Raw genomic sequence first — 25,964 nt, 5'->3', positions numbered from 1 at the left:
TCGTTCATCCCATTTAAGTGCAGCTATAGATTTCTGTGTCTAACGTTTCATTGTTCGTTTTATTTGAAATTCTTTTATGATTAATATTTTATTGTTATTAGATGATAAAACATGAATAGTACTTTATACACGCGACTTAATTTTTATTTTTTTTATAAACTTTTTAAATAAGACGGACGATCAAATGTTGGACATATAAACACACAATTTCATTTAAAATGAGACGGAGGGAGTATATATGATGTTCCATGCATGTACCACATGGAGCATCGCACCACACGCATGAATGATATATGTTTTAATTTATTATTATACGGACACACATCGATCTTACATAAAAATACCTGTTTGTATGTGTCTATATATGTGTGTGTGTATATATATATATATATATATATATATATATATATATATATATATATATATATATATATATATATCCATTTCGTTTACTACATCACATAATTAACCTATAAGTGTATGTATAACAGTACATATATCGCACACCACATCCTCTCACTATATATAAACTACACCAAGCACAACAGGGATAATATTGCAGCTAGCTCTAGCTACAAATTAAACTTAAAGCATGCAGCATATACATATAGATATATAAGTACATATATATATCATCATATGCTACGTTTTTATTCGATCGTTGACCACATTGATCTATATAATATAGATACTGCATGCAAATTATAAATGCATGTAATATAGCTAATTAAGCTATAGAGCTTGATTAATTAGGCTTGGCGGCGGCGGGAGGTGTAAGGTCCGGTGAACCTCCGGCCGCCGGAGCCGGCCTGGCGCTGGCAGTTGAAGTAGACGGCGGCGACGGGCGCGCCGAGGTTGTAGCGGCGGGCGAAGGCGCGGGTGGTGAAGTTGTGGCGCACTGCCGGCGCGTACACCGTCTCCCTCCCCAGCTGCCGGAACAGCACCAGCACCATCCTGTGGATCCCCGTCGTCGGGTTCGGGCTCTCGTAGCACACCACCTCCCTCCCTGCATCCGCATCGCAAAGCAACCGCACCTCTCAGATCATATGTATCGCTAATTCATTAAATATTTTATATATAACGTTGGTCAGTTTATTTTAACCTGACCAACAGAGAAAGTATATATTATACTATTCTAATCTCGATCTCATGTCTCATCGATCTATAAATCTAGTGTTAAGTAGAGATTGCATATTGTACGTACCATATGTAGCATCGGTTGAAGCCGGGATGTCAGTCACCATCCTGCACATACACGCATGGACATAAATCGATAAGTAGCTAGTTAGCACATAGATCCATATATAGAGTTCCATATATGTACATATTGATCGATCCCGATTCATATGATCTAGCTGTACTGCATCACGGATCGATCGATCGATCGATTTATGTATGTATTGTGTGGTTCGAGATGAACTAACGCACACACCGATCGACCACGTGGACACAACGCATGCGTGTACATCCATGACATAGCGTAGCTGATCGACGTACACGCGTGCAGCATGCATTGTTACATGTGTATATTTGGTCCCTAGCTATCTATACTATACACAATTATCCACAGTTTTTTCTGCATGCAAGTTGCAAGCTGCATTTGCACCGTTTGTTGCGCACACAGGGGGCTGTAAGTGGGTCAGCCGCGAACCCACTTATAGGTCAAAATAAGTGGCTTATTTTAGCCTATAAGTGGGTTTCGTGGGTTAGCCACTTACACCGCGCATGCGTATGCACATATACCCTAGCTAGCTAGGCTTGTGCGTGCAAAATGATCGGTTTAATTTATTTTATGGAATGTAAAAAAATTGACACTAATTAAATTGATTGATAATTAACTGAGATCGATGTAGCTAGCTATAGCTACTATATAGTGCTCACCAGTGGAGGTATTCCCTCAGAGTTGGGTTGCTAGGGTTAGGTGCATCAGGATCAACCATCACCTACAACATAGATGGGTATTCACACAGTTAGCATAAATCCACGCATGAACTGATGAACATATATATTATATGCATATATATGATCAGGTGGTGCCAATTCGGTAGGTAACATAATTAATTAACGCGCAAAAGCTTTATACGCCAATGTATTAACACTAAAATTGTATAAAGATGGCACGAAAATAGTACCAGAGTATATGCGACGCGAAGATCGTCTCCCCCGACTTCGACCACCGGTTTCTCCGCGACCGCCGGTGCGCGAAGCTCCACGCCGCTTATGACCGGCATGCCATCATCCCCATACATGACGGTGAGATCGACGGTGCTGATGAAGGGATCCAGGACATCTCCGATCACACGCCCTGTAGCCAATGAATCGTTGGCCATTTCTGACGATTTGCTTAATTGGATCGAATTGCTAGCTAGCTATATTGTGCTGGGGATTGAGCTAGACAGCAGTGAGAACAAATACTGCGAGCTACAGGAGCTTGCAGCTGGTATATATGTTGTATATGTTTTTTGGGTGTGTGTCGTCGTCGGCGATGGCTAGCTGTGTAGATAGAATTGGTTTGTGTTGTGTTGGGACAAAAGCTACAAGGGTTGCGTGGTATTTATAGGGTACAAACTGCCGACCTTGCACATCACACATTCGCATGCATCGTTCTCCGGCCGGCGCTTCGGTGACAAATTCTCCTAGATTTTGACAGGTCTGACAAATTTATTTCTAGCGTGTCTTTAATTTGATTTCCTAGGACGGCAGATGTATGTTCAACTACATATTTGATGTAGAGACTCGATTCAATTGTGTTTGTTTTTAAGAAAAAAAAATATGTATGTCAGAATATATCTCTACTATTATAAAAATTAAAGATGTTTTTGCCAATATTTTGATACGTTATTCATGTTTGAGCCGGTTTTTAAGTTCATTCGCTTTTGAAATTACATATTTGTATTTGGGTAGGTTTTTAAATTCGTTTGCTTTTGAAAATATAGAAAGAGTCGTATAAGAATTCTCTTTCAAGAACTCGCATGCTAACTTGAGACGATCAGACTCCTAATTATTGTAGCTCATGATCTTGTAAAAACAATATCCAAGTAAATTCCTATAGTGAATTTCAGTTTAGCTAAATCGTATAACAATAATAAGATTAAGGCTGTGTTCGCTCCAACCGGTTCCTGACCCAAACAGTACGCACGGAAACGGAGCGGTCCATTAGCACGTGATTAATTAAGTATTTTCTCATTTTTTTTTTCAAAAATGGATCAATATGATTTTTAAGCAACTTTCGTAGAGATTTTTTTTTTCAAAAAACGCACCGTTTAGCTATTTGAAAAGTGCGCGGGCGGAAAACGAGAGCAGGGAGTTGTGAACCAGCTCTTGCGAACAGCCTAAGCCCTAAGATATATAGCCTTCACCCATTGCAACGCACGTGTATTTTTTTAAGTATATATTCATATATAGAGACTGGATTCATCTCGATTCTATCATTGAAAAAGAATTGAGGCATGCGTACACAGGTCGTAAGCATTTCTCTTTTCCTTTTTAACTTGAAAGGAATTTCTTTTTCCTTTTCTAACAATTGGAATGAAATATGGATAAAGCTACATACGCATCTCTAGCGTGTGTGCTGTGCGTGTGTCTGTTAATTTGTATGTGACAGCACATCCTTTTTGCCATGTGTGTGATTTCAATAGGCTTATGGATCAACTTTTTTTTTTTCAAAAAAAAAGAAGGGAAAGCTTAGAATCTTTGAGACTTGAGAGCGCGCTGGAGATCACTGCTGGTACGTATTCTTGGCCTTTTTCGGGTCAAATATTCTCTCCTTCACTATTGGCTTATTGGTTTTCACCTTTTTTTTTTTAGCTTGGCCCGGAATGGATAGGCCGACCTACAGATGTGCACCCATTTTTATTAACCAAGGTTGAAGCCATACAATATTGCTGTTGAGTTCACTGAATTTTTAGGAGTCACACTATACTAATATCAATATGATCTACATTTTAATTTGACAATGATTTTATTTGGGCGTCCAACATGATCCATGCGATTGGATACCCTGAAGCACCACTCCACTTTGTGTTCTACCCTTATCTGCACCTCGTTCTTAGGCTGATCCATACATACCCCTTGCCCTTCTCCCCCCTTCTTCCTTCCTCTCTTCCCCTGGGTTTGGCAAACGTACTCTAGCTAAGGGCATGTTCTTTTTTTATTATCATTGTCAGATTATCGCGTTCATGCATGCTTTTCAAGTTTCTAAACGGTATGATTAATGCAAAACTTTCTTCATCAGTATGTCTTATTAGTGAACTCTTTTAAATCAACTTATCATATTTCTAATATTTAATTCGTTCGCCTGTGTCCTTGAATAATTATCATAAATTTAGTTTCATCCATTACTATGATGGCAATGACTTAGGGACCGTTTGAAAGTGCTAATGGGCCCTAAGTCATATTGCTTATCCTACAAGCTATAATTATTCTGCAATTTGCCTCATGCTGGTCCTTGTCAACAATGCAAACCCTTCTCTCTCTCTCTCTCTCTCTCTCTCACACACACACACACACACACCCGATCGAGGTACATCTCGTTGGGTGTCCGCATTTGAGTTATTAGCTCGAGAGGACGAGGAGATCATCTGCAAGGGAGGAGATGCCACCATTGGAGTGGGGATCTAGCTAGATGGTTAATTGGGGACTCTGCTTGATCCATTTGGTGCTAATTAGAGCAAGGCTAATATTATAGCCTATTGCCGGCTACACTTCATTCTATAGCTAATGCTGAAGCCAACTACTCATACAATAGGTTGCTTGTTGGCTAGCTACATCTCATAAATCAAATAATTAATTATAACTAGCATACGTCAATGTGTATGATCAAGAGTGAAGTGGATCATTATTGTAGCCAATTTTGTTTTGACATTAACATTTGTATGCTACAGAAGTAATCACAAAACACCACATAGTTCACACACTTTTCTAAGGACCAGTAGAGCTCACGATGGCCTAAGGAGCTGGTGCCACCTCCCTCTTCGTCCGGTGAGACATGGTGTTGGTGGTGGGGAACTATGGTTTTAGGCAGGAATTTCTCACAGGGGCGGGAGAGATTATTCAAGGTGGAAGAGGAGCAGGGCTGTGGTCGAGGTTGCCAGCGGAAGAAGGAGATCGGAATCGGCGAAATATTGCGATGGGGAATTTTGGAGCGACTGGATTTTTTTGTCATATATATAGGTAGTTTCGCGAGTGCGGGAGGGAGAGGTGGAGAAGCGTAGGAGCTGCGTCGGAGAGAGGGGAGGAGAAGCACGGGAGCCGGAGGGGGACATTGCACCGTCGGAAGAGAAATCGTCACGGTGGTCTCGCGCGTTGAGAATCAATGGGGCGGAGGCGATCGAGAGGAAGGGGATTGGGAGGGGAGGGCAATGCAGATGGGGAGGGCAATGTGGAGGGGTAGTATGATCCACTGTGGTTGCACAGGCCCCACAATGTGTGTTTTTAATCGCCGGGAGCAGCTGCAAGAGAGCGATACCAACTAAAAAATCTCTAGCGCCGGGCTACAAATTAGTCGGTCGTTTTCTTCTATCCCTCTTCTCTTCTCTCCCCTCTACACAAGAATATGATGATGTGGCATAGTTTTGCAACTCATTATTTTACCTGCTCTTAATGACATTGATGTATAGAGCGTAGTTCTAGCAGGAGGAGGAATTCATTAGAAGGCACCAATAGGTACTTGTATATTTTTTATGATTTTTTTTGCGATCATTTTCTTTATTTTGTTCCATATTCGAATGTATGGCAACCAACCAATTGTTTTCAGAGATGTTGCACAACTTTATTTTTCGATTAATGTACAAATTTCTAACATTTTAACTTAATTTATTAAATTATTCTAATTTCACAAAAATATAAATTGTCCTAACTAAATTGTTCTTTTATTGATGTGGGGATTTTCAAAGGAGCCTCTAATTAATGGTACTAGTTTGATACCCCGCGCGTTGCTGCGGGATTTTATGGTGATGATAAACAACTTTGTAAATATGTGCTTACAAACATAATTGAAGAATTGAAATATCAAAAATAAACATTCTAAAATAATAAAGTGTAAAGTTGGCATTTGATTAGTAGATGGTTAAGGGATATAGCAGTGGCTTAATATGGGGGATGGATGCAATGTATGACCAGGAGCACTTAAGTGGGTCATCCATTGATGTGCCTAATTACCCATGGCAGTTTCCTTACTTAAAGCATGCACAGTTAAACAAACAAAGATGCATTTGATCCGACGGCTATTGATTATCGATGATATGGCTTAACCTGGATGCTTCTTTATAGTGTTAATGCTTGTAGTGGATACCAACTATATAGTAAGAAGGGATAAGAGAATGCATATAAATTGTGCATCACCAGCATGCTGAGATCATGTGCAAACCTGATGTACTTTTGAAAGGGAGAGGATCATATACCTATTAATTATAATTTTTTCTCTTGTTATTTGTAAAATTTCTGATACAATATGATATGATGGGACAAATCATCGATGTTAACTAGATAGCGTCCCGTGTGTTGCGGTAATAGGGTATTGAGATGTGAACATAGCATTTTCCAAATTACAATACACATAGTCTTATAGAGATATGCCTAATCAAAAGCAAAAATAAAATAAAATCAATGGGCCATCAATCCAAATTAGTGAAAGGTCACCAGTGATACGGGTGGTTTTCTGTGGCAGCTATTTATAATTAATAATTAATAATTAATGTGGGTTTCAACTATACATATTGTATACTAGTTGATATCCTACACTTTGCTACGGGATATGTGGAATAATGCATGTTACGGGCCCCTTTGAATCGCATGGTTGAAAAAATGGAGGAATAGAAAAAACACAGGATTCTGATAGGAATTGAAGTGTAAAACAGAGGATTGCAAAACACAGGAAAAACACAGGAATGGTCGTTTGATTGGAGCGCAGGAAAAATGCAGGAATCGGATGAGAGAGATAGACTCAAAGGGAATTTTCCAAAAGGTTAGATCTCTTGCTATATTTCCTCCAAAATCCACATACAATGTGCCATTCCATAGGAATTTCATAGGAATTGGAAAACTTCCTATAGGATTTGAATCCTATAAAATTCCTAGATAAATCTTTTGATTCAAAGGGGCCCAACACATTATATAAATGGTAGATGTATATGTTTAAATAATGTGAAAATGATGTGGAGATAATGATTTGACATTGCTTGCATATTGAGTTCTAAAAATACAACAAAATTGTAAATGATATGTCATGTTAGCATGATATTTAAAATACTCTAGATAATAATTGCTAGTGAGTGATGATGTGACACACTTGCATGTTAAGTTTTAGTAGTTAGTGGGCATCAACTTTATAGTAAAATAGGATTTGAAATAATTAACTATTTGCCACTCTTACGAGTGGTTCTAGAGGATTTTCCACTAGACCCACATGTCATAGATACACGAGGGCCCACATGTCATAGATACACGAGGGCCTACATGTCATAGACAGCAAATGGCAAATCCTTAATTGACACATCTTAAAAGTGGCAAATAATTAAATGTCCCTTTATATACATATAACTGGATGATTTTGTGATCACTATTCGATGGTACAACTTAATTAATTAATTATTGTATAGTTGAAAATTGAATTGAAAATATTTATTTAATAAATTGATATACCTCTCTAGTTTTTACAAAAATCGGACAGTTTAGAGGCTTAGAAGCGTGTTGCATGCATTAATCCATTCTTCCATTCATTCGAAAAAGAAAAGGCATAGATTCTTAACATGCAGTACGTGTATCAATTATATGTAGAAACCTCATGTAAGAAAATAATAGCCACAAAATTTGTCAAACTTGATTCTGTCTTCACTGGATGATTAACTGAAATTGACATAACAGAAACAGATTCAATAAAGTACAGCAAACAGAGGCATAGAAAATTCTATCAAATATATTGGCTGGCTAGCTCTAGCTAGCTAGCTTTGCTCTCTTTTCACAAATTTCCTCACGTGCAGCTAGCCCTTCCCAGCTTGTAATACTACTGGTCCCTTGCAAATCTATCCAAGCTAGCGTTTGTGATGGCTATGGATGTCACGTCGATCTACCGGACCGGGTGCCCATCCGATCGATCGATATCGATAAAGTCCGACCGTCCGATCGCTTTCGTACATTTTATTTACTTCTTTGATTGATCCTGTTTCATGATCATATGTGGGCCGGCCGATAGTTGTCCGTGATGAATACCGATCGACGGTGTGTACCTTGGAATGAATCGTTGGCGCAGCCGGATTTTTGACATTCTAGCTAGCGATGTTTACGTTATCTAGATCAGGAATTCCATGTCTTTTTAGAGTTTAGGCAGGAAAGAGGCGGATAGTGTGTAGTGTCTTTTTCATTGCAAAAGCTACTCGAGATAAAGTTAATTAGAAGCGGTGAAATACTTTTCTGGAGAGATCATGACGGATGAAACTAAATTTTATTATAGTACATTTGCGATGTAATTAAGAGCCATCTACTACCTTCACTACAAGAGGGCGAATCCCTCTGTAGGTTTGTTCCAGAAAACCTTTCAGTCCTCCCACGAGACAAGTATTTAATTATCCCAAATTAATATAAATTGGTTCTTTTAGGCGGTTTTGATCATATTGCAATCAAGATCAGAAGCTATTACTACTACAGAAAAGCAAATAGGGAACGGGCGTATAGGTGCCGGAAACACAAGAACTGGCACCTATATGGCTTTTCCCGCTCACGCGCATGCCCGTGGGAGCGCTGGAGGATAAAAAACCGGCATTAATGAGATGTTATTAGTGCCGATTTTATTCTTTGTAATAAAACCGGCCGGCACTAATGATATTAGTATCGATTCATTAATAAAAATTGGCACTTATATGTGTTTCATCGGTTCTTATAACTGACACTTATATGTCATATATTGGTTTTGTTCTTTTTAAAACCAGCACAGATGGATCGTGGTGAGACATTCGAGTGAAGCGTGGAGGCCACCGACAAAATAGTTTTTTATTTCATCTGAATCGCTCGATCGTTTTTTTAATTTCGCCTCTGGATCCTTCTCAACCTCATCGTTTGCCACATTTCTCTCTCCATCGCTCATCCCTGGATTCCCTTGCCCCTTATCTCTCGCTTCTCCTGGCCTCCTCCACCTTGACGGTGATCTCCTCTCCCTCTCCCCAAACGACCTCCTCCTTCTCAACGGCGGCGTCATGTGCTGACAGCGGGGACGGCTAGATCCGAAGCAGGGATGGCTTCATGGGCAGCCAGATCTAGAGTTAGGGCAACAGCAGGGTGGCTCCTCAGCAATGGTGGCGATGCAGGGCGGTGCAGCCCGTTCGACTGCAGCAGCTCCATCCCTCTTCCTTGGAGCAAAGGCGTGTACCTCCCCCTCCCCAGCACAACAGTGCTCCGAGCAAGAGTAGGGTCAAGTGCTATGGCCTCTGCCTCACCCCCAAGTACCTTGTCGTGTTCCCCTTTATCTTTCACCATCACTGCCACCCATCCCTTCGAGGCTTCGACAATGAGAAGAAGTACCAACAACAGTAGAAGTTCACTGATTTGTTAAGTGGTTTTGATAACAATTCGGCCTAGGTGGGGTTGGCCGAGGCCCAACAAATTAAGGTTGCCCGAACCCCAACAGTTCTTAGGCCCACCCACTCGGGGAAAGGCCCAATCTCCCTAAAAGACTAGTCTATTAGGGGAAGGGTGGCTCTCCAGGAAATGCCCAATCTCCCTAAAAGACTAGTCCATTAAGGTGGCTTCCTCCTCCCAAGCTAAGCAAGGTGGGATTATTCAGAGGCTCACACGGTCGCCGCCCGACTTTTGCGTCTTTTGCCAACGGATAATAGTGGAGGATGTCCTCATTATTCCCACCCCCTTAACAAGGGCCCAGCTCTGATACCAAATGATAACAATCCGGCCCAGGTGGGGTTGGCCGAGGCCCAATAAATTAAGGTTGCCCGGACCCCAACAGTTCTTAGGCCCACCCACTCGGGGAAAGGCCCAATCTCCCTAAAAGACTAGTCCATTAGGGGAATGGTGGCTCTCCCTTTTAAGGTGGCTTCCTCCTCCCAAGCTAAGCAAGGTGGGATTATTCAGAGGCTCACACGGTCGCCGCCCGACTTTTGCGTCTTTTGCCAACGGGTAATAGTGGAGGATGTCCTTATCAGGTTTAGTTCTTTAGCTTCCAAGTCAAATAGTTAGAAATTATTATCGTCAAATAGACTATTTAATTTATCTCACATTAGTAAATGACTTAGTATTTGCGGATCGTGGAACACTAGGCGACATAGTTGTGGATCTCCTCCTCACCATCGCTAGAGGGGAGCGTCAGATTCCGGCAGTCCTCGAGAAAGGTGAGTGGTGGTAGGGATTGCGGCGACACCCTCTAGCTAGAAGTTCCTAGGACATGGCGTGGCAGGAGGCTGTGACAGGTGGCACTAGCGAGGCAGGGGGGACAGTGGCATGCAGGAAGGCAAGGCAAGAGGATGGTGGTAGCTTAGTGTGGAGATGTCAAGTGAACGGGCTGCTCTTGGACCCACCAATGGATCTAGCCATGCCCTGTGCGGCAACAACAAGAGGATGACGTGCGGTAGTGGTGGACGTGGTGGCGGTGGGCTTCTCTATTAGTGACTAAGGTTTCCCGGCCAGATTTGGTGGCAATGGTGGGTGCAGGTGGCTACAATGCCATTTCTAGTCGCCACTGTGGAAAAGCCGGTTGTCGTTAGAGTCCTGACATTGGAGATGCCTATAGGCACCACCTATCTTTCCATAGGTGATGTCGTGATGCCCCTCCCTCATTTGTACCTTAGGGTAAACTCTCTGAATAAACCCATTGTTCTAGATGTTCAGAATAGTGATGACGATATTCTAGATGTCATGACCTTCTTATAAGCGTCGCATTGGAAGTTCCCTAATGACACGATGTCCTTGTGGTGGTGTACCCGCCGGATCGGGTTCAATAACAATGATGGTGAAAAAAAATCTAGACAAATAACTGATTTATATATTATATTATATATAATGTACATATGTGACTTGTAATTAATATTTATATATATTATATATGCTACATGAGACTCTCCTACTTTCTTTTATAGTAAAAGTTACTCTCCTGATGTTATAATTTGCTTTGGTTAACATCAGTCGCCGGTGGTGATAGTAGCAACAAAATAATTAAATCGACAAAGAATTAGCTATTGATTTCGAAGATTTTGAGCCATTGTGACAAATAATTGTTATACATATATACTCTGGCTAACCATACAAGAAAATCGATCTATGTATTTAAGGTGGTATTTTTAAGTACTCCCTCCGTCCAAAAAAAACCAAGTTTGGGTTTGAATCTGTATGTCTAGATTCTCTATGTCCAAATTCAAACCCAGAATTGGTATGTCTAGATTCAAATCCAGGATTGGATTTTTTTTTGGACGGAGGGAGTAGTTTTCTAATCTTTAGTTATTTGTCATGTAACCTCTATAATAATTGGTTAGAATGAATTAAATTATTTAAAAGATCTCATATTAGTCAAGAAAGATATACTCCATCCTTCCCATAAAAACCAACCTAATACTAAATGTGATACATCTTAGTACAACGAATCTAGATATACATCTGTCTAAATTTATTGTCATAAATTTATTTTTTTTAGGACGGAGGGAGTACGCATGTTGCTCAGATCGTACATGGTAGGTGTGATCATGTTTGCAGATTTCCAGTTCGATTTCTACCAGCCGCACGCCAAACCTTCGATCCACGCATATGCACCTAGTAAAACCTGAAGATAGATCGATGTGACTTGCATTGAGAACGACATCGATGCCACATGCATGTCACCAGAGCAAAACGTGAGAAATTGCCGAACGAACGAATTGAAGGCATGTGCTTATACGAAATATACACGTACACGTGTTCATTGAAGTCGTCGTAGTTGCACCCCCGCCGTTAAGCAACACCGACGCGATCGAGTCATATGTCTCGAAGACCAAGAAAACGGCTGTGCTACTGTGCTCCCATGCAATTGTACACCGTCCAGCCAAAACTGTGGTGATCACGACAGATCGAGATGGCCTCCGTCCATATAATCAATGATCAAGATGCAATTAATTAGCTGCGGGGAAGCATAGATGGTGTGGTGGTGTGTACGATAAATTGAACCCGTCAGGATTTACACATAAATATTGCGCAGATGCATGTATGTTTTTTATGGAAATTTAGTAAAATCAAAAAAGTGTTGTTGGTTTTAGTCCCGGTTATCTAACCGGCACTACGAATTCGAGACTAAAATTGATCTCTAGTCGAACAAAAGAGGGAATAACAGCAGTTCGGATGGTCCCCTTTCTTTTTTTTTCTTTTTTTTTCTCCCAAATCAAGTGGCATGCATATCCCCAAATCCCAAATCAAAGTAACATCTTAAATCCACATCACAAATCTTAAAGTTACTTATACACATAAATCAAATACATCGCAAATCCTAAAAAAAATTACACACAAATCAAATTACATCACAAGTTATACAAAATTCATCGCAAATACATCACAAGTTCACATTGCACACAAATCAAATACATCACAGGATCATGCAATAAATCACAAATTCAAAAAAAAAAAACCACAGAGGCGCCGCCCGGCCAGCCGCTGCCGCCTCCTCTCCGCACCGGCCGGCCACCGCCGCGCGCCGCCGCCCACCGCCACTGCTCAAGCCGCCGCCGAGCCGGCCGCCGCCTGGCCGACTTGCTCTCGCGCTCGATCTCGCTCAATCCAAAAAAAGAGGAAGGAAGAAAGAGATAAGGCAGGAGTTAGAGAGGAAGAAAGAAAGAAAGAGATAGAGTTTACTGTGTGGACGAGAGAAGAGGATAAGTAATAGGGATTTTATAGTTCGTGTTGATTTTTATTCCCGGTTAGTAACACCAACCGAGATTAAACTTAGATCTTTAGTCCCGGTTGGTGTTACAAACCGGGACTAAAGATCCTAGGCGCCTGACACGGAACCAACCGGAACTAAAAATCATCTTTAGTCCTGGTTGGTGTAAAGATCATTTTTAGTCCCGGTTGGTAACAGCAACCGGGAATAAAGATCATCTAGTCCTGTTGTTCTTATAAACCGGGACTAAAAATCGTTTCCAGTCCCGGTTTTTAATGGAACCGGGACTATTGTGGATTTGGGTCAACCGACCAAAGATTATTTCTCCACCAGTGTTATTAGACGTGTGTTACGAAATACATATTCATAGATGTGTGAGTGTGTTGTTGCATGTGTGCACTTTTACCGTGTACTACTTTGCTCATCGGATTATGAGTGTGTACACTTTGTGAGTGCGTGAGTGTGAGTAATAAAAGAAAGACATATAGTTAGGTATTGTTAGTTACTTTCTCTCTCTCTTTTTCTTTCTTTCTCTTTCTCTTTCTGTTTTTTAAATTAAAGTTAAGATAAGAAGATTACGTGAAAAATTAAATAAAAGATGATTATCATCATTTGAGATGAGAGTGAAAAATTAATAAACAAGATTTAAATTTTAGAAATAACCACAATACGAGGACGGAGATGGTAAAACGTAACGGGAAAGGTGAAAAAAAAATTGGCATTCACCTTTGAATATATATTCGATCTGGTGTAATGTTGACTGAAGTGAAATTGAACCCTTACTTTGCCTACCGCTTTCAATAATCCTGTAGGCTTTGTGTCGTACTACTCATCGGTCCATTCGTTTTGCTCATCGGATTATTCAAAAAATGAGAGAGAGAGCGTTGCCATCAATAACTAAAAAAAAATCTACATCATCATCGCGAGTAGCAGTGTGCCAGGTAATTTAGCACCTGCGGAAACATGACCAATAGAAGAACGCAGGTTGACTTCAGACATTCTCCTGTTCTCCATTTCGGCTCTGGACGGTGGCTTTTTTCTTGATACTTAGAAAACCACTGCTAGGTGAAATATTTGCTAGTACACAAAATATGGTGACTAAGAATATTTCCAACAGAGTGGTCATCCCACTCTCCAAGTTAAAATTTGACAGCTATGAACTAAAAACGAGCTTCAATAGTATTGCTAAACGGATGGCCAAGCCATCTGGCTGGCCAAACTGGCTCTCTCAATGGCCAAACTTGGCCAGTCCAAATTGGCTTACCAATCGTGGGTCCCACGTGAGATGCTCTCTTCCTCCTCTTTCTCCCCCCACTCTCTTCCGGTGGCCGATTGAGGTCACCGTCGCCAGCTTCCCTTGCCCGTCGTCGCCTCCAGCCTCGCACACGCGGGGAGCCGTCGCCTCCCGCCTCACACGCGTGCGTACTCGAGGATGGATCGATGGGCCGATGCAGGAGAAGAGAAAGAGGAGGAGGAAGAAGGCAATGGAGGCTGACATGTGGGTCCTTTATCATTTTGGAGATGTAAATATAGAGACTGTTGAAGTGAACACCTAGTTTAACTATCCAAACCAGTTGAAGAGTTGGCTATATCAGTATTTGGAGAGTCTAATTTAGAGATGTTGTTGGAGATGCTCTAATCTTCTTGGAATGTACCGCAGATTATTTGCCTATTAATATGTATAGTCCATAGTACTGATCATTTATAATATTTAATAACGAAATTTGGTTGTAACCTACCTAATTTTTTCATATTCTCACCAGCTGACTTCTTACCAGCTGTTTCTCAAAATTTTAAACTTATCTAAATAAGGTCTATATACCCAATTATAACCATAAATCTGCATAAAAAAGAATATGTTACCGACAACATGTCATGCATCAATTTTTCCCACCTACCTATTCTACCCATCTCCACCTTCTATCCATCTCTAATTCTACTCTAGACCCATTGAATAGGTAAGTATTGAGCTCATGAGTAGTCAATGCTATGGCTATGGATATGGCGTAGCTAGCCATCTACTGCTGGCCTGCGGCTAGTAGTTGGCTATTAGCTTACCTTCCGATTTTTGCTGCTGCAGCTAGCTAGTGCAGCCGAGTAAGCTCAGTAGTAACTATAACCTAAGTCAATACACCATGTTTGTTATAGAATTGTTTGATTTTTCAATTACCTAAAAATACCCACAAATTTCAATCACCTTTAGATGGTATAGATTATGCTACAACTCGTATGCTACAGAAACCTTGTCCTAATCTCTTCTCCCCTCTCACCTTGTCCTTAAGAAATACCTTTTCATAGACGACTTCCCTATAGAATTATAGGCGAGGCCTTCAGGAGGACCACCTACGATAAGGCCATTTCGAGGTAACGCTAGATCGAACGCTCGCCTCCCCAATGAGCGCCACTATCTCCTCGACCACTAATGCGTCGCCTTTTATAATTGTTCGCGCCAACGAGACTGCTCTAACTGGCTTCCTCCTCCTCCCCTTCCCCACCTTCCCAAGCCGGGCAGCAGTGAGGACCCCTGCCATCTTCCTTGTCTCTAGCGGCTCGCGTCATTGAAGACACCCCTAACACCCCCCGCCTCTTAACCACCCAAACTTCCACGCTCCTGCCGACCTCCCCGCCCATTGCCCTTCAATTCTACAACTCTGAAGGAACCACTCCCGCCTCGCCACCCACCTATGTTTGCCGCCCACCGCCATTTTCGTCGCCCTCGGCTATCCCTCTAAATCCGTGAAAGCTCTCCGTCCTTCCTCTCCCCACCCTTTCTCACATCGACTCCCACCCTGGAACCTAAACTCTAAGTTCTCTGCAAGAGTTTCGATGCTTTGAGCACCGTCGAGGAGTCACATCCTCTTTCACCGTTAGTTGGTGAGTTAATTACCCCCTCCTCCCTTCATCCGTCCCTACTCATGGAATTTAGTGTTGTATTAAAGGGAGTTCAGTGTTAGGTTAAAGGTGATTGAAGTTCATAGCATCCTCTTTTTTTTTTAAGTTTGAACTATGGATCACATGACGTATTTAACTTGTGACATGTGCGCAACGACTTTGCTAAACATCTGTCGCGTGATTTTTTTCTCTGATATTTGATGTTTTCCTGGGCGTAGGATCGTGTGTCAAGATTAGTGCAGGAAATTACAGTTCTATATAACTAAAATTACATTCGTAAATTCAGTTGATATATATGATATGTAAATGTATTGTAATTGGTAAAAATGTTGTGCAAGTAAATATGTATTTGTTATTTTCTTTAAAATATAAAATTACAGTGCTATATAACTAAAATTACATTTGCAAATTCAGTTGATATGAAATGTAAGTGCATTATAATTTTGATAAAAATATTGTGTAAGTAAATATGTATTGTTGTGTTCTTTTTTAGTTATTTGGATGTAAATCTAAGGGTAGAAAAAATCTGGGTGATTTTTTTTTTTGAAATCACCCGACAAATGGATAGACAGTTCCGTGTCGTAAACGCCTTTGACACAAACAGAAAAGTGTAGTAAACATAACGAGGCATCCCCCCACGATTCATATTTTTTTTATTTTTACATTTTTATTAAGATATTTACAAAAACATTTTTTTCAAAATTTACAAATCTAGTCGCCTCTCGCCCTCTGGAAGGCCATTTTTTAAAAATCGTCCTTCCAGAGGGCTTTAGGGGACCTAAATGCAAATTTTTTATTTGTGTTCAAACTCTTTCCACCGGTTTTAATTGCTTAAAAACTAATAATTCTTATTCGACGCTCCAAATGATTTTAAATGGAAAAGTGATAAGCTACAAAGTTGTAGATATCATCCAGATCTACAACTTTTATATAAAGTTTATCTCCATCTAATGTCGTTTGAAATATAGATCTAAGATTTTTTAAAAAATAGGTTTTGCATTTTGTAACGAATATTTGGATATCTAAAAGATCTTAAATGAAAAAGTTGTTAACTACAAAATTGTATATTTCCTCGAGCTCTAAAATTTTTATATAAAATTTTATTTCATTTGACTTTATATAATATAATTTTAAATTGTAAAATCATAGAGTTGACAAGTTATACTGGAAAATTTATATTTATGTCCCTTAACACCCTCGTGAGGGCGATTTTTCCCAGCGGGCGAGAGGCATTTGTAAATTTTCGAAACAAAAGATTATTTTTTAAATATTTTAATAAAAAAATATATAAATAAAAAAATTCCACGATTCATCTCATTAGCCCACTAAGCAAACTAGTGGGCCCAATAGCCCAATTCCGTGGCCCCAGAACCAGCGCCTCCGAGCCCAGTGGGCCCATCTTGTCAGTGACTGACACCAAGGACACCGCGACGCGGCCCCCTCCGCCTCGCAAAGCAATTTTGCCATTCTCCCGTTTCAAACCCGCGCTCTCTCTCTCTCTCTCTCTCTCTACCCCTCCCTGCCGCTGCTGCCGCCACCGCCGCGGCGGCGCCCCGATTCTGCGCCGTGACGTATCGGCGACGCGGAGGGAGCCCCCCACCCCCCCACCTCCGGATCTAGGGTTTCGAGGCCCAGGTGGCGTTGCGCTGCGCCCCCGCTCCTCCGCCTCTCCCCCGCCGCCGAGGGTTCCGCGTGAGGTAACCGACGCACCCCCGTTTGGTAATCGCACCGGCAGATATCGTGGGGGTTCGTTTCTCCGTGGCGTGTTTTGGTGATGGATCCGATCTAGGTTTGTTTTAGGGGCTATTTTGACCCAAATTTCAGGTGTTTTGCGGAGATTGTAGTGTTTCTACCTAGAAATACTGCGATTATTGGTGCGTTTGGAGATGCCACTGGCTGTGAAATTTCCTGTGGGAACTCGTTTCCAGTTCGCTGGGGATTTATGGAATGGTTACGGTTTTGCAATATTACGGGTTTTGCGAACTAAGGCTTCGGTTTGTTCGCTCATGGGAGCAATATTTAGTACGATTGTCATCGCCATTTCTGCAATTCCACCAGCGATTGGTTGCTCATGTTCGTACTCCCAATAGAAAGCTTGCTCCGCTGCTGATATTTAAAGTGCTTCGTTGGTGGATTTCAACTGCAGATGTTGGGCTCTGAAGGAAATGGTGCAATTTCTTCGTGCATGATGCTCGTATATTGTGTCTATTATGTAGTCCTGCCTACTTCGGTGGTTCTAGATGCTACAGCTTTATCTGCCATTCTATTTATGCTGCATTCTATGTTCAGGGCATGCGCAAAATATTATTGAAATGATCATTTACTTGAAGATAATTGGATTTATTTCATTAATTGCTCCGTAAGCCTTGATTCATAGGTAGTATTATGCTTTTTTTACTACTAAGTCTGTAGAATCCCATCTCTCCTGCAATAGCTCATAAGAAAGTGACATGTTGTGCGATGCAGAACTGGTTCTGAATGCATAGTCCTTAGTGCATTTTGAGCTACCCTTTGTCAGGACTGTAGTCTTTGTAAATAGTGGGAGAATTCATTGGCTAAAAAGATGACAAAAGCTAGCTGCTTATCAGTATTAAGTGTCGCACCATTTCTTTTATCATGCGAGTAGTGCAAGTGCCTGAAGGGTTATCCCATTTAGCTATTCCAAATGGCACATACGAAATATGATTATTTGTTCATTTGATCCGTGATACTTAGGTAGCTATGATCTGTCTCTGCTCGGTTTGTTTTTCTGTTCAGACATGCAGAATACAACTGCTGTCTGTATTCAGTTTATATCTTGCAACTCATAATTCTATGTTTCTACCTGCAGGTTTCTGCGTATTACCAGCTCTGTACTTAATTTACTAGTGAGAAGCAAAATGAAGTGCAATGCTTGCTGGCGGGAGTTGGAAGGCCAAGCTGTATCAACAACCTGCGGTCATCTTTTATGTATGCCTGCAATCTTCCTTACTAGTTTTGCTTAACCAGTTTCTCATTGTAAACTAACATTGTCTGCTGCTATTGCAGTATACATAACTGATCCTTGCTGATGATTATCCGTTGAGCAGGTACAGAGGATGCTAAGAAAATACTGAGCAATGATGCTGCATGCCCGATTTGTGATCAAGTGCTTTCAAAAAGGTCTGTTGTTTACTCTTGAAGTGTTATTCATTATCTCATACTACATTTTCTCTTCTTTCCTGTAAGCTATTTTTGAATGTACATCATGATTTGACAATTAGGGATGCCAAAAGTACCTCAAACGCATACATATTTATCATCTCGATGGTTATTGCCATGTCATTTCATCTGAATGGGTGCTTAACACATGGAGTTTACTTTCTAGCATGCTTTGAAGCTTTTATACTTCTTTGATGTGTTCGAGTGAAAATGGACTCCAGTGGTTTACTATTTTGAGACAGCCTAAACATTAAAATTTTTTTTCTCAGCCATATGAGACCTGTTGATACAAATCCAAATGATGATTGGACAAATGTAAGTTCGCTTACGATTCATTATAGATAAAAGCAATCCTTCTTTTTCTAACAGCCAGTCTGCTCATTGGTACAGATGTCAATGGCTGGAGTTTCTCCACAGATACGTATCCTTATTATTTTCTCATTGTCCGTAAGATTCTTGTGCTACTTTTGTTGAAAATCATCAGTAACTGCTATATGGAATCTATGGCGCAGCTAGCCTCTTGTCCTGTTTTATTGTCATAGTAATGCAAAAATCTGAAAGATCAAAATTGTTTATATGATTATTGTCTAAGGCTTGGTGACTATTCAGATTTTCCCTAACTATGATGCTAATCAGTTATGAAGAGTGCATACAGAAGTGTCATGTTTTACATTGGGCAAAAGGAACTGGAGATGCAGTACAAGATGAACAGAATTGTTGGTCAGTGTAGGCAAAAGTGTGAACTTATGCAGGCAAAGTTCACTGAGAAGCTGGAAGAAGTTCATACTGCATACCAGAAAATGGCCAAAAAATGCCAGTTGATGGAACAAGAGGTTGAAAACTTGTCGAGGGATAAGCAAGAGCTACAAGAAAAATTTGCTGAGAAATCCAGGTCAGTATGTACAGTACATTTCTAGTTTAATTCTCATATGAATAAACCTCTGCTTCATCCAACTTATATGGAGAATTGACTGCTGTCATTTCCAGGCAGAAAAGGAAGCTTGATGAGATGTATGATCAGCTGAGAAGCGAGTATGAGTCGGCAAAGCGTTCAGCAATTCAACCTGCGAACAACTACTTCCCAAGAGCCCAGCCAGACCTGTTCTCAGGCATGCCCAACATAATGGATAGCAGCGACCCTCTGAGACAAGGTAATTTAACATGTTATCATTCAGCTTATTAGTTCTCTCATACCATATAACTCATCCTTTCCTCTGTGCACACCCTTTTGTTATGCTTCCAACCAGAAAAACTGTTAACTGTAATGCTTGGATTGCTAGTAGCCACTATTAAATATATAAAAGTTAAAATGCTTTTAGCCCTCCACAAAAACAGCTTATTCACTGGCTGCAGGATTGGCTGGTCTTCCTGAAACTCCAGGGCGGAGAGATGAGGGATGGGCTCCACCACCAAGGCAACGTCGGTCCACCTCTGGACCATTTGAGCTGTCTGCGGGATCTCCTGCTCACAATGCGGCGCCTCCGGTTGATATTAGGCCCAGACAGCCAGCACGGCCCGTATTCGGCACTGCCATGAATAATACTTCTGCAGCTCTGCGAAATATGATAATCTCGCCTGTGAAACGTCCTCAGCTTTCCCGAAACCGTCCACATATGTTCACGTAATGTCCTCCTTATTGCTCATGCATGTATTTCACATCTAAATGAAGCAGTTTGGGAATGAAAATTGATGTCCAACTTGCTCAAAAGAATTATTTCAACAGTAACATGACATATCTACGCTTGCCCTTTCCTATACTAATTCATGGAAATGTGAAATGCCAGGTTGTAGAATTGGAAGAGCTGATGTGGCATCCTGCTTCGGAATCTGTCACGGTCTTGTCATGGACTTGCTAACTGTAAATGCAGTAAGATCAATCTGTCTCTTTCCCTCACTTCAATTTCTGCCCCATCATCTTGGTGTATAGAAACTGTTACAGAAGTCCCTTGGGAGAAGATTGTTAGGGAAGTTCTGATATATACTTGGGGCGCAAAGTCACTCCTTCCTGATTGCAATAACACGTAGTGTATCTGCAGCTAAATTCTTGGACTTTGTGACTGTCATCACACTAACCATCTACTATTAGTAGTAATAATTTACTACTGCTCGGGGTGGACTAACCCCTGAATGATGGGGACGGTTTTTCTAGGATTATGTTCTAGGGACCAGTACTGACTTGTCGGATGCGGGTTCTATAGCTGGAAACTACAAAGGGATCTGTTGTAATCGTGCCTTCTGTTGTTTATTATATTTGTAGTTACCTAAAATGCACTTAACCAGTTCTTCATTGAGCTATAGTACAGCACATCGTGGTCCTGAATTGTAGAAGTGGTACGTGGCATGCTATTTGTATGCACCCTAGCAAACTCATCAGCTCGAGACTAGCGCCTTTCGGCCTACCTGGACGAATTTTTATACCTTTCTGTCAACAGCCCAAGGGATATCTCACGCCATCGCCCATCGATGATCAGCTGACGGCCACCGATCGTGAAGGCGAGAGGTACAGGATAAATACTATCCGTGATGGCTGCGTCTGCATTTTTTTTTTGTTTAGCATTGTTCGGGTGACTATTTATGGCAGCGGGCCAGCTGCTCCACCGAGCTGAAGCCTCGTCACCGCCCACGTACGGTGCGGCGATTGGCTGGGCTTGCGCTCGCCGGAGACGCTCCTGATTTAAATTAATCGAATGATGAGGAGATTTTGTTCCAGCTAATCCCTCTTGAGGTTGACAGCGAAAGCGGAGAAAACGAAACCTGCCGCTCCAATCCGGAGCATGGGTAGAGCCCTGGAGGGTGACGCTGGGCCGGCTGAGCACGTCAGCACTCGCCATTGAAAAGGATTACGGGGTGTTTGATTTGATGCTTCTTGTCGCAACGTGATAGTACTTTAATTTGAGGAATGTGCTGGGTTAATTGTACTAACAATCATGGTTAATCGTACTACTCTGTTAAAAAACCAATCCTAGTTTATATGAACTAAAAAATCAATTCTAATTATGAACCTAAATATAATCCTAGTTATGAACTAAAAATCAATCCTACATAACTAAAAATCAATTCTAATTATGAACCTAAATATACTCTAGGTTTGTAGTTAGGATTGAATTTTTAATGGGGGTGGAGGGGTATTTCACTTATTTGCCCACCTGGTAAAGATTATTTTACGGCCAACGCAAATAAGTGAAGTACGATTTGAATTAGGAGAGTATTATTGTTCAGTTCGGTTAGTGACTAGCTTTAGCAAACCACACTTAAACTTCCTATTATGTCTTAACAAGAATGTGTGGCTTACGTTGGAAAGAACGGCTAGCAGAACGGTAGCCATAAGTAAATTGATGTACGTCATATATGGGACCATATAGCTAAAATGAGCTACAATGCGTGGTGAATCTCATCTAAAAAAAATGCGTGGTGAATCATAATGATGGCAATAAAATCAAACAACTGCTATGCTAAGATGGTCTAAAGATAAAGTGAGCTAAGATGCCTTGTGATAGTCTAAAGTGAAAGATACAAAGATAGCTATCGCGGGAAAATTCCTTCGTACTCTCTCCGTTTACCGTTAACTTTTTAAACACTCCTATCATTTGATTTATTATTAAATATACTTTTATTTATTATTAAATATAGTTTACATGTTTCACAAAATATTTTAAATATGACAGAACGGTTAAACGTGTGCAATGGTACCAAACATTTAAAAAACGGAAGGAGTACATATTTTTCCTTTCATAACCATCCAAACAAGGCACACTCAACATTCGATTCCAACATTCGGTTCCTAATACTGTGCTTTTCCTGTTTCTGTAGTTTTTGAAATCTTTTGTTCAAACGGAGCAAATTTTGTTGAACTTAGATACTACCAGTACTATTATTTTTTTTTTTGCTTGCGCATATACACCCGGCTGCCCCACAAGTCAGGCACACACCGAGACCAAAAACCCCCAACAAGGGGGAAAAAACCCAACATGGCTACTAGGAGAGCTACCTAGCTTCCTTCGCCGTTCACAGCCACTTCGTCCAAACACTTTGGGGAGGGCAAACTGAAACGGAAAATACTACTGCGTACACAAATCGTTGGATCGGCAACAAGAGCACGAATCTCAAAGCGGTTACAGCTTTAGTAGCCGCTGTCCACCACCGGGAACGCGTACGCCGGCGGGTAGTCGACGCCGGCGTCGACGACGGCGTTGCCGAACCCGTCGCCGCCGGTGTAGAGGCCGGTGAAGTCGACCGCGTCGTCCGGCACGAACGCGGCGGCGGCTGCGGCCTCCGGGCCGCAGCCGCCGGCGTAGAACCCGTCTGCGGCGGCGGTGACGAGGTGGCGGTCGCCGTGGGTGGTGGTGGTGGAGGATGAGTCGAGGAGGAGGCGCGGCCTCTTGACCTGATGATGCACGGCGGCGTCGTCGGCGTTGGAGGCGGCGGCGGCGGCGTTGGTGTTGTCCCTGTCGACGAGGCGGCGCAGCACCTGCGGGTCGCCGACGACCTTGACGAGGAAGGCGAGCATCTGCTTGGGGCGGCGCTCCGTCTCCTGCACGCGGCGCCACATCGCGGCGACGCGGCCCTCGATCTCCCGCTGCTCCCGCCTCAGCCGCGCCACCTCCATGGCCACCACGGCGCTCTCCTCGTCGACGTCCCCGGCGGCCGCCTCCCCTCCGCCGCCGCAACCGCCGGCCTCCTCCTTCCTCTTCGCTCCCCCTCCGCCGCTGCTCCGTCGCACGATCCGGCGCAGCAGGTGCGTCTGGCCGCGCAGGAACGACACGTGCGCGAACTCCCACCTGTCCGGATCAACCTTGCGAAACCCCTGCACAATCCATTGATGACAGAATTTTGAATATAATCGAGCGAGCAGGAAGCAGGGAATGGAATGGAAGGAAAGCGAGAGCGTACGTAGGTGTTGAGCTGGCGGACGAAGCTGGAGAAGTTGGAGTGCTTGAAGTGGGCGGGGAGGAGGGTCTGGGAGAAGGCGAAGGGGTCGGCGACGACGAAGCTGTTGCTGTCCCTGCCCCAGGCGATGACGCCGTCGGTGGCCGGGTCGTCCACCATCCGGTACGTCTTCGCCACGAACGGCGCCACCCCGCCACCGCCCTCCGCCGTCGTCGTCGTCATCACCCTTCTTGCTATACTAGTAGTGGTAGTACAGTGGTTGGTGTTGGTATGCAGTGGAGGAAAGGGAAAGCGGGAATGAAGAAGATGGGAAATGTGGGATGCAGGGGATGGTGGTGGGGTGACGCAAATTTTATACGGGGATAGCGTAGCGAGAGGTGGCAAAGGTGATCGGCAGGGGGCGGACGCGTGTGCGCGCCCTGGACCCTCCCGTGGCGCACCTCCCAGCCACAAGTTCTCACGGCCTTTTTCATTCCTAGGCCGCGGCCGCTTTGGGTGTTTTTTTTTTTGGCCGTGCCGGTTTGCTCGCGCGGTTAGGCGCGTGCGTGGACTTGTTGGATGGGAGGGAGGGGGGGGGGGGGGGGGGGGGGGGGGGGGGGGATCGCGTGCCATGTGGTGGTCGTGGACGAATCGCGTTGGTTGGGGAGTGACCTGGCGCTGTGGGGCCAATGGGGATTCGACGTGTCCGAACGCGAGTAGCTGGGGGCCAATTAACCCAAACATCACGCTACAGAAAGGGCAAGTACTAGTGTGCTACTACTACTCCTCCTACAGTAGTGAAGTACTCCTCGACGGTCCAATGCGAGAAGGGCATAAGCCATGGGGCGTCGCGCCGGCGCCGCTGGCTGGGCGGTCCGTACAGTCGGCAGCCACACGCGGCAGCGAGAGGATATACTCCGTAGATCACAGTACAGGTCACCCCGCGGCAGCGCGAGCCGAGAGCGAGCCTACCTGGACGCGCCACGCCTTGCATGCAGGTACGCGTCTCACGGGAATTCGCGCGCTGGCTCCGCTTGCCCCGTCGCTCCACCAAAGCGGTGGAGCTCCTCCGTACTCCGCTACTGTCTCCCCAAATGGGCCATGCCAGCCCGTCTCCAACTCTCCGTGCATGTATGCCTGCCAATACTTCGGTTTGGATAATTTTAGTCTCTCTCACATCAGACGTTGAGATATTAATTAGAAGTATTAAACAATAAACTAATGATAAAACATATTTCAAAACTCTGGACTAATTTGCGAGACGAATTTATGATTAGACTATGTGATGCTACAGTAAACATGTGCTATGGATTAATTAGGCTTAAAAAATTTATCTCGTGAATTAGCTCTCATTTATATAATTAGTTTTATAATTAGTCTATAATTAATACTTCAAATTAGCGTCCAAACATTTAATGTGATAGGAACTAAAGTTTAATCCTTGGATCCAAACACCAGCTTACTATGCCTAAATAGGTCAGTGTTGTGGATAACGGTTGGTACGGCCGTATATTCGGGCATTAATACGTTGGCGCCGACCCCTCCGTCACGAATGAGCAAAACGCTGAACATTAATCATTTTAGGATGTATAATCACCGTCATTAGTGATTAATCGGCCGTTTCCGACTATTCGGCCGAATAAACGGGCCAAATCATGTGACAAGGCCGGAAGGCCCTGCCCAGCCAGCCCACGATACTGGCCCCATTAGTTGTGTAACCTAGCAATATATAGCTACAGAACGTCGTTTGTAATAAAAAAACCCTCGCAACTCATTCCTGAAGCTACAACCTGCAAGTCTAGGGTTAGTTCTTTTCATCTAATCCTCTTTCAAATCCAATCTCCATATTTTGTTGTTGTCATTTTAATCTTCTGTTTGAATCTCGAACAGGTGAGCATGCTTGAAGTTTTTCTTCTATCAAAAATAATAAGCTATTATGAGTTATGTACATATATTTGTACAAAACATTAAATTTCCGTCAAATACCAATTATTCGCCCGTACTCCGATTAATCGTTTAGCGGAACCCTCTCCGTCCGACATCCGTGTTCCGTCATCCACAACACTGAAATAGGTTATTTGAGAATAGCTATATATATATATATATTTATCGATAAATCTTTTTTCTAAAAGTTTTTAACAAATATAAGTATAGTATATTTATTGTATATTGCATGTACCTATAA

At 42.6% G+C, this 25,964-nt stretch overlaps 3 protein-coding genes across 6 annotated transcripts; 1 reads left to right on the top strand and 2 right to left on the bottom strand.

Annotated features, from left to right (window-relative positions):
- Positions 1-749: 749 nt before the first annotated feature.
- On the bottom strand, positions 750-2,330 carry LOC127763564 (protein RICE FLOWERING LOCUS T 1-like). Its single transcript, XM_052288302.1, has 4 exons — positions 2,133-2,330; positions 1,882-1,943; positions 1,205-1,245; positions 750-1,006 (listed from the first exon to the last, which is right to left on the bottom strand). Exons 1-4 carry the CDS (start codon positions 2,328-2,330, stop codon positions 750-752), a joined length of 558 nt encoding a protein of 185 aa, XP_052144262.1.
- A 14,879-nt stretch (positions 2,331-17,209) lies between these two features.
- Positions 17,210-20,813, top strand: LOC127763753 (E3 ubiquitin-protein ligase CCNB1IP1 homolog). 4 transcript variants are annotated; one of them, XM_052288543.1, is made up of 9 exons: positions 17,210-17,430; positions 18,564-18,682; positions 18,802-18,874; positions 19,183-19,228; positions 19,304-19,334; positions 19,550-19,805; positions 19,901-20,064; positions 20,267-20,534; positions 20,698-20,813. In XM_052288543.1, the coding sequence occupies exons 2-9, from the start codon at positions 18,613-18,615 to the stop codon at positions 20,702-20,704; spliced, it is 915 nt and encodes a 304-aa protein (XP_052144503.1). In that variant the 5' UTR covers positions 17,210-17,430; positions 18,564-18,612; the 3' UTR covers positions 20,705-20,813. The 4 variants fall into 4 exon arrangements, with proteins under 4 accessions (XP_052144503.1, XP_052144507.1, XP_052144504.1 ...); XM_052288545.1 differs by having other exon boundaries at positions 17,211-17,430; positions 20,294-20,534; XM_052288547.1 differs by lacking the exon at positions 20,698-20,813 and having other exon boundaries at positions 20,294-20,538.
- Positions 20,814-22,754: 1,941 nt separating this feature from the next.
- LOC127763754 (heat stress transcription factor C-2a) lies at positions 22,755-24,144 on the bottom strand. The gene is made up of 2 exons (XM_052288548.1): positions 23,804-24,144; positions 22,755-23,717 (listed from the first exon to the last, which is right to left on the bottom strand). Exons 1-2 carry the CDS (start codon positions 24,020-24,022, stop codon positions 23,034-23,036), a joined length of 903 nt encoding a protein of 300 aa, XP_052144508.1. The 5' UTR covers positions 24,023-24,144; the 3' UTR covers positions 22,755-23,033.
- Positions 24,145-25,964: the final 1,820 nt, after the last annotated feature.

Source organism: Oryza glaberrima, chromosome 2 (genome assembly GCF_000147395.1).
Source record: "Oryza glaberrima chromosome 2, OglaRS2, whole genome shotgun sequence".
Lineage (NCBI taxonomy): Eukaryota > Viridiplantae > Streptophyta > Magnoliopsida > Poales > Poaceae > Oryza > Oryza glaberrima.
Note: the sequence above shows the minus strand (reverse complement) of the source record. Positions and strands in the feature narration are given on the sequence as shown.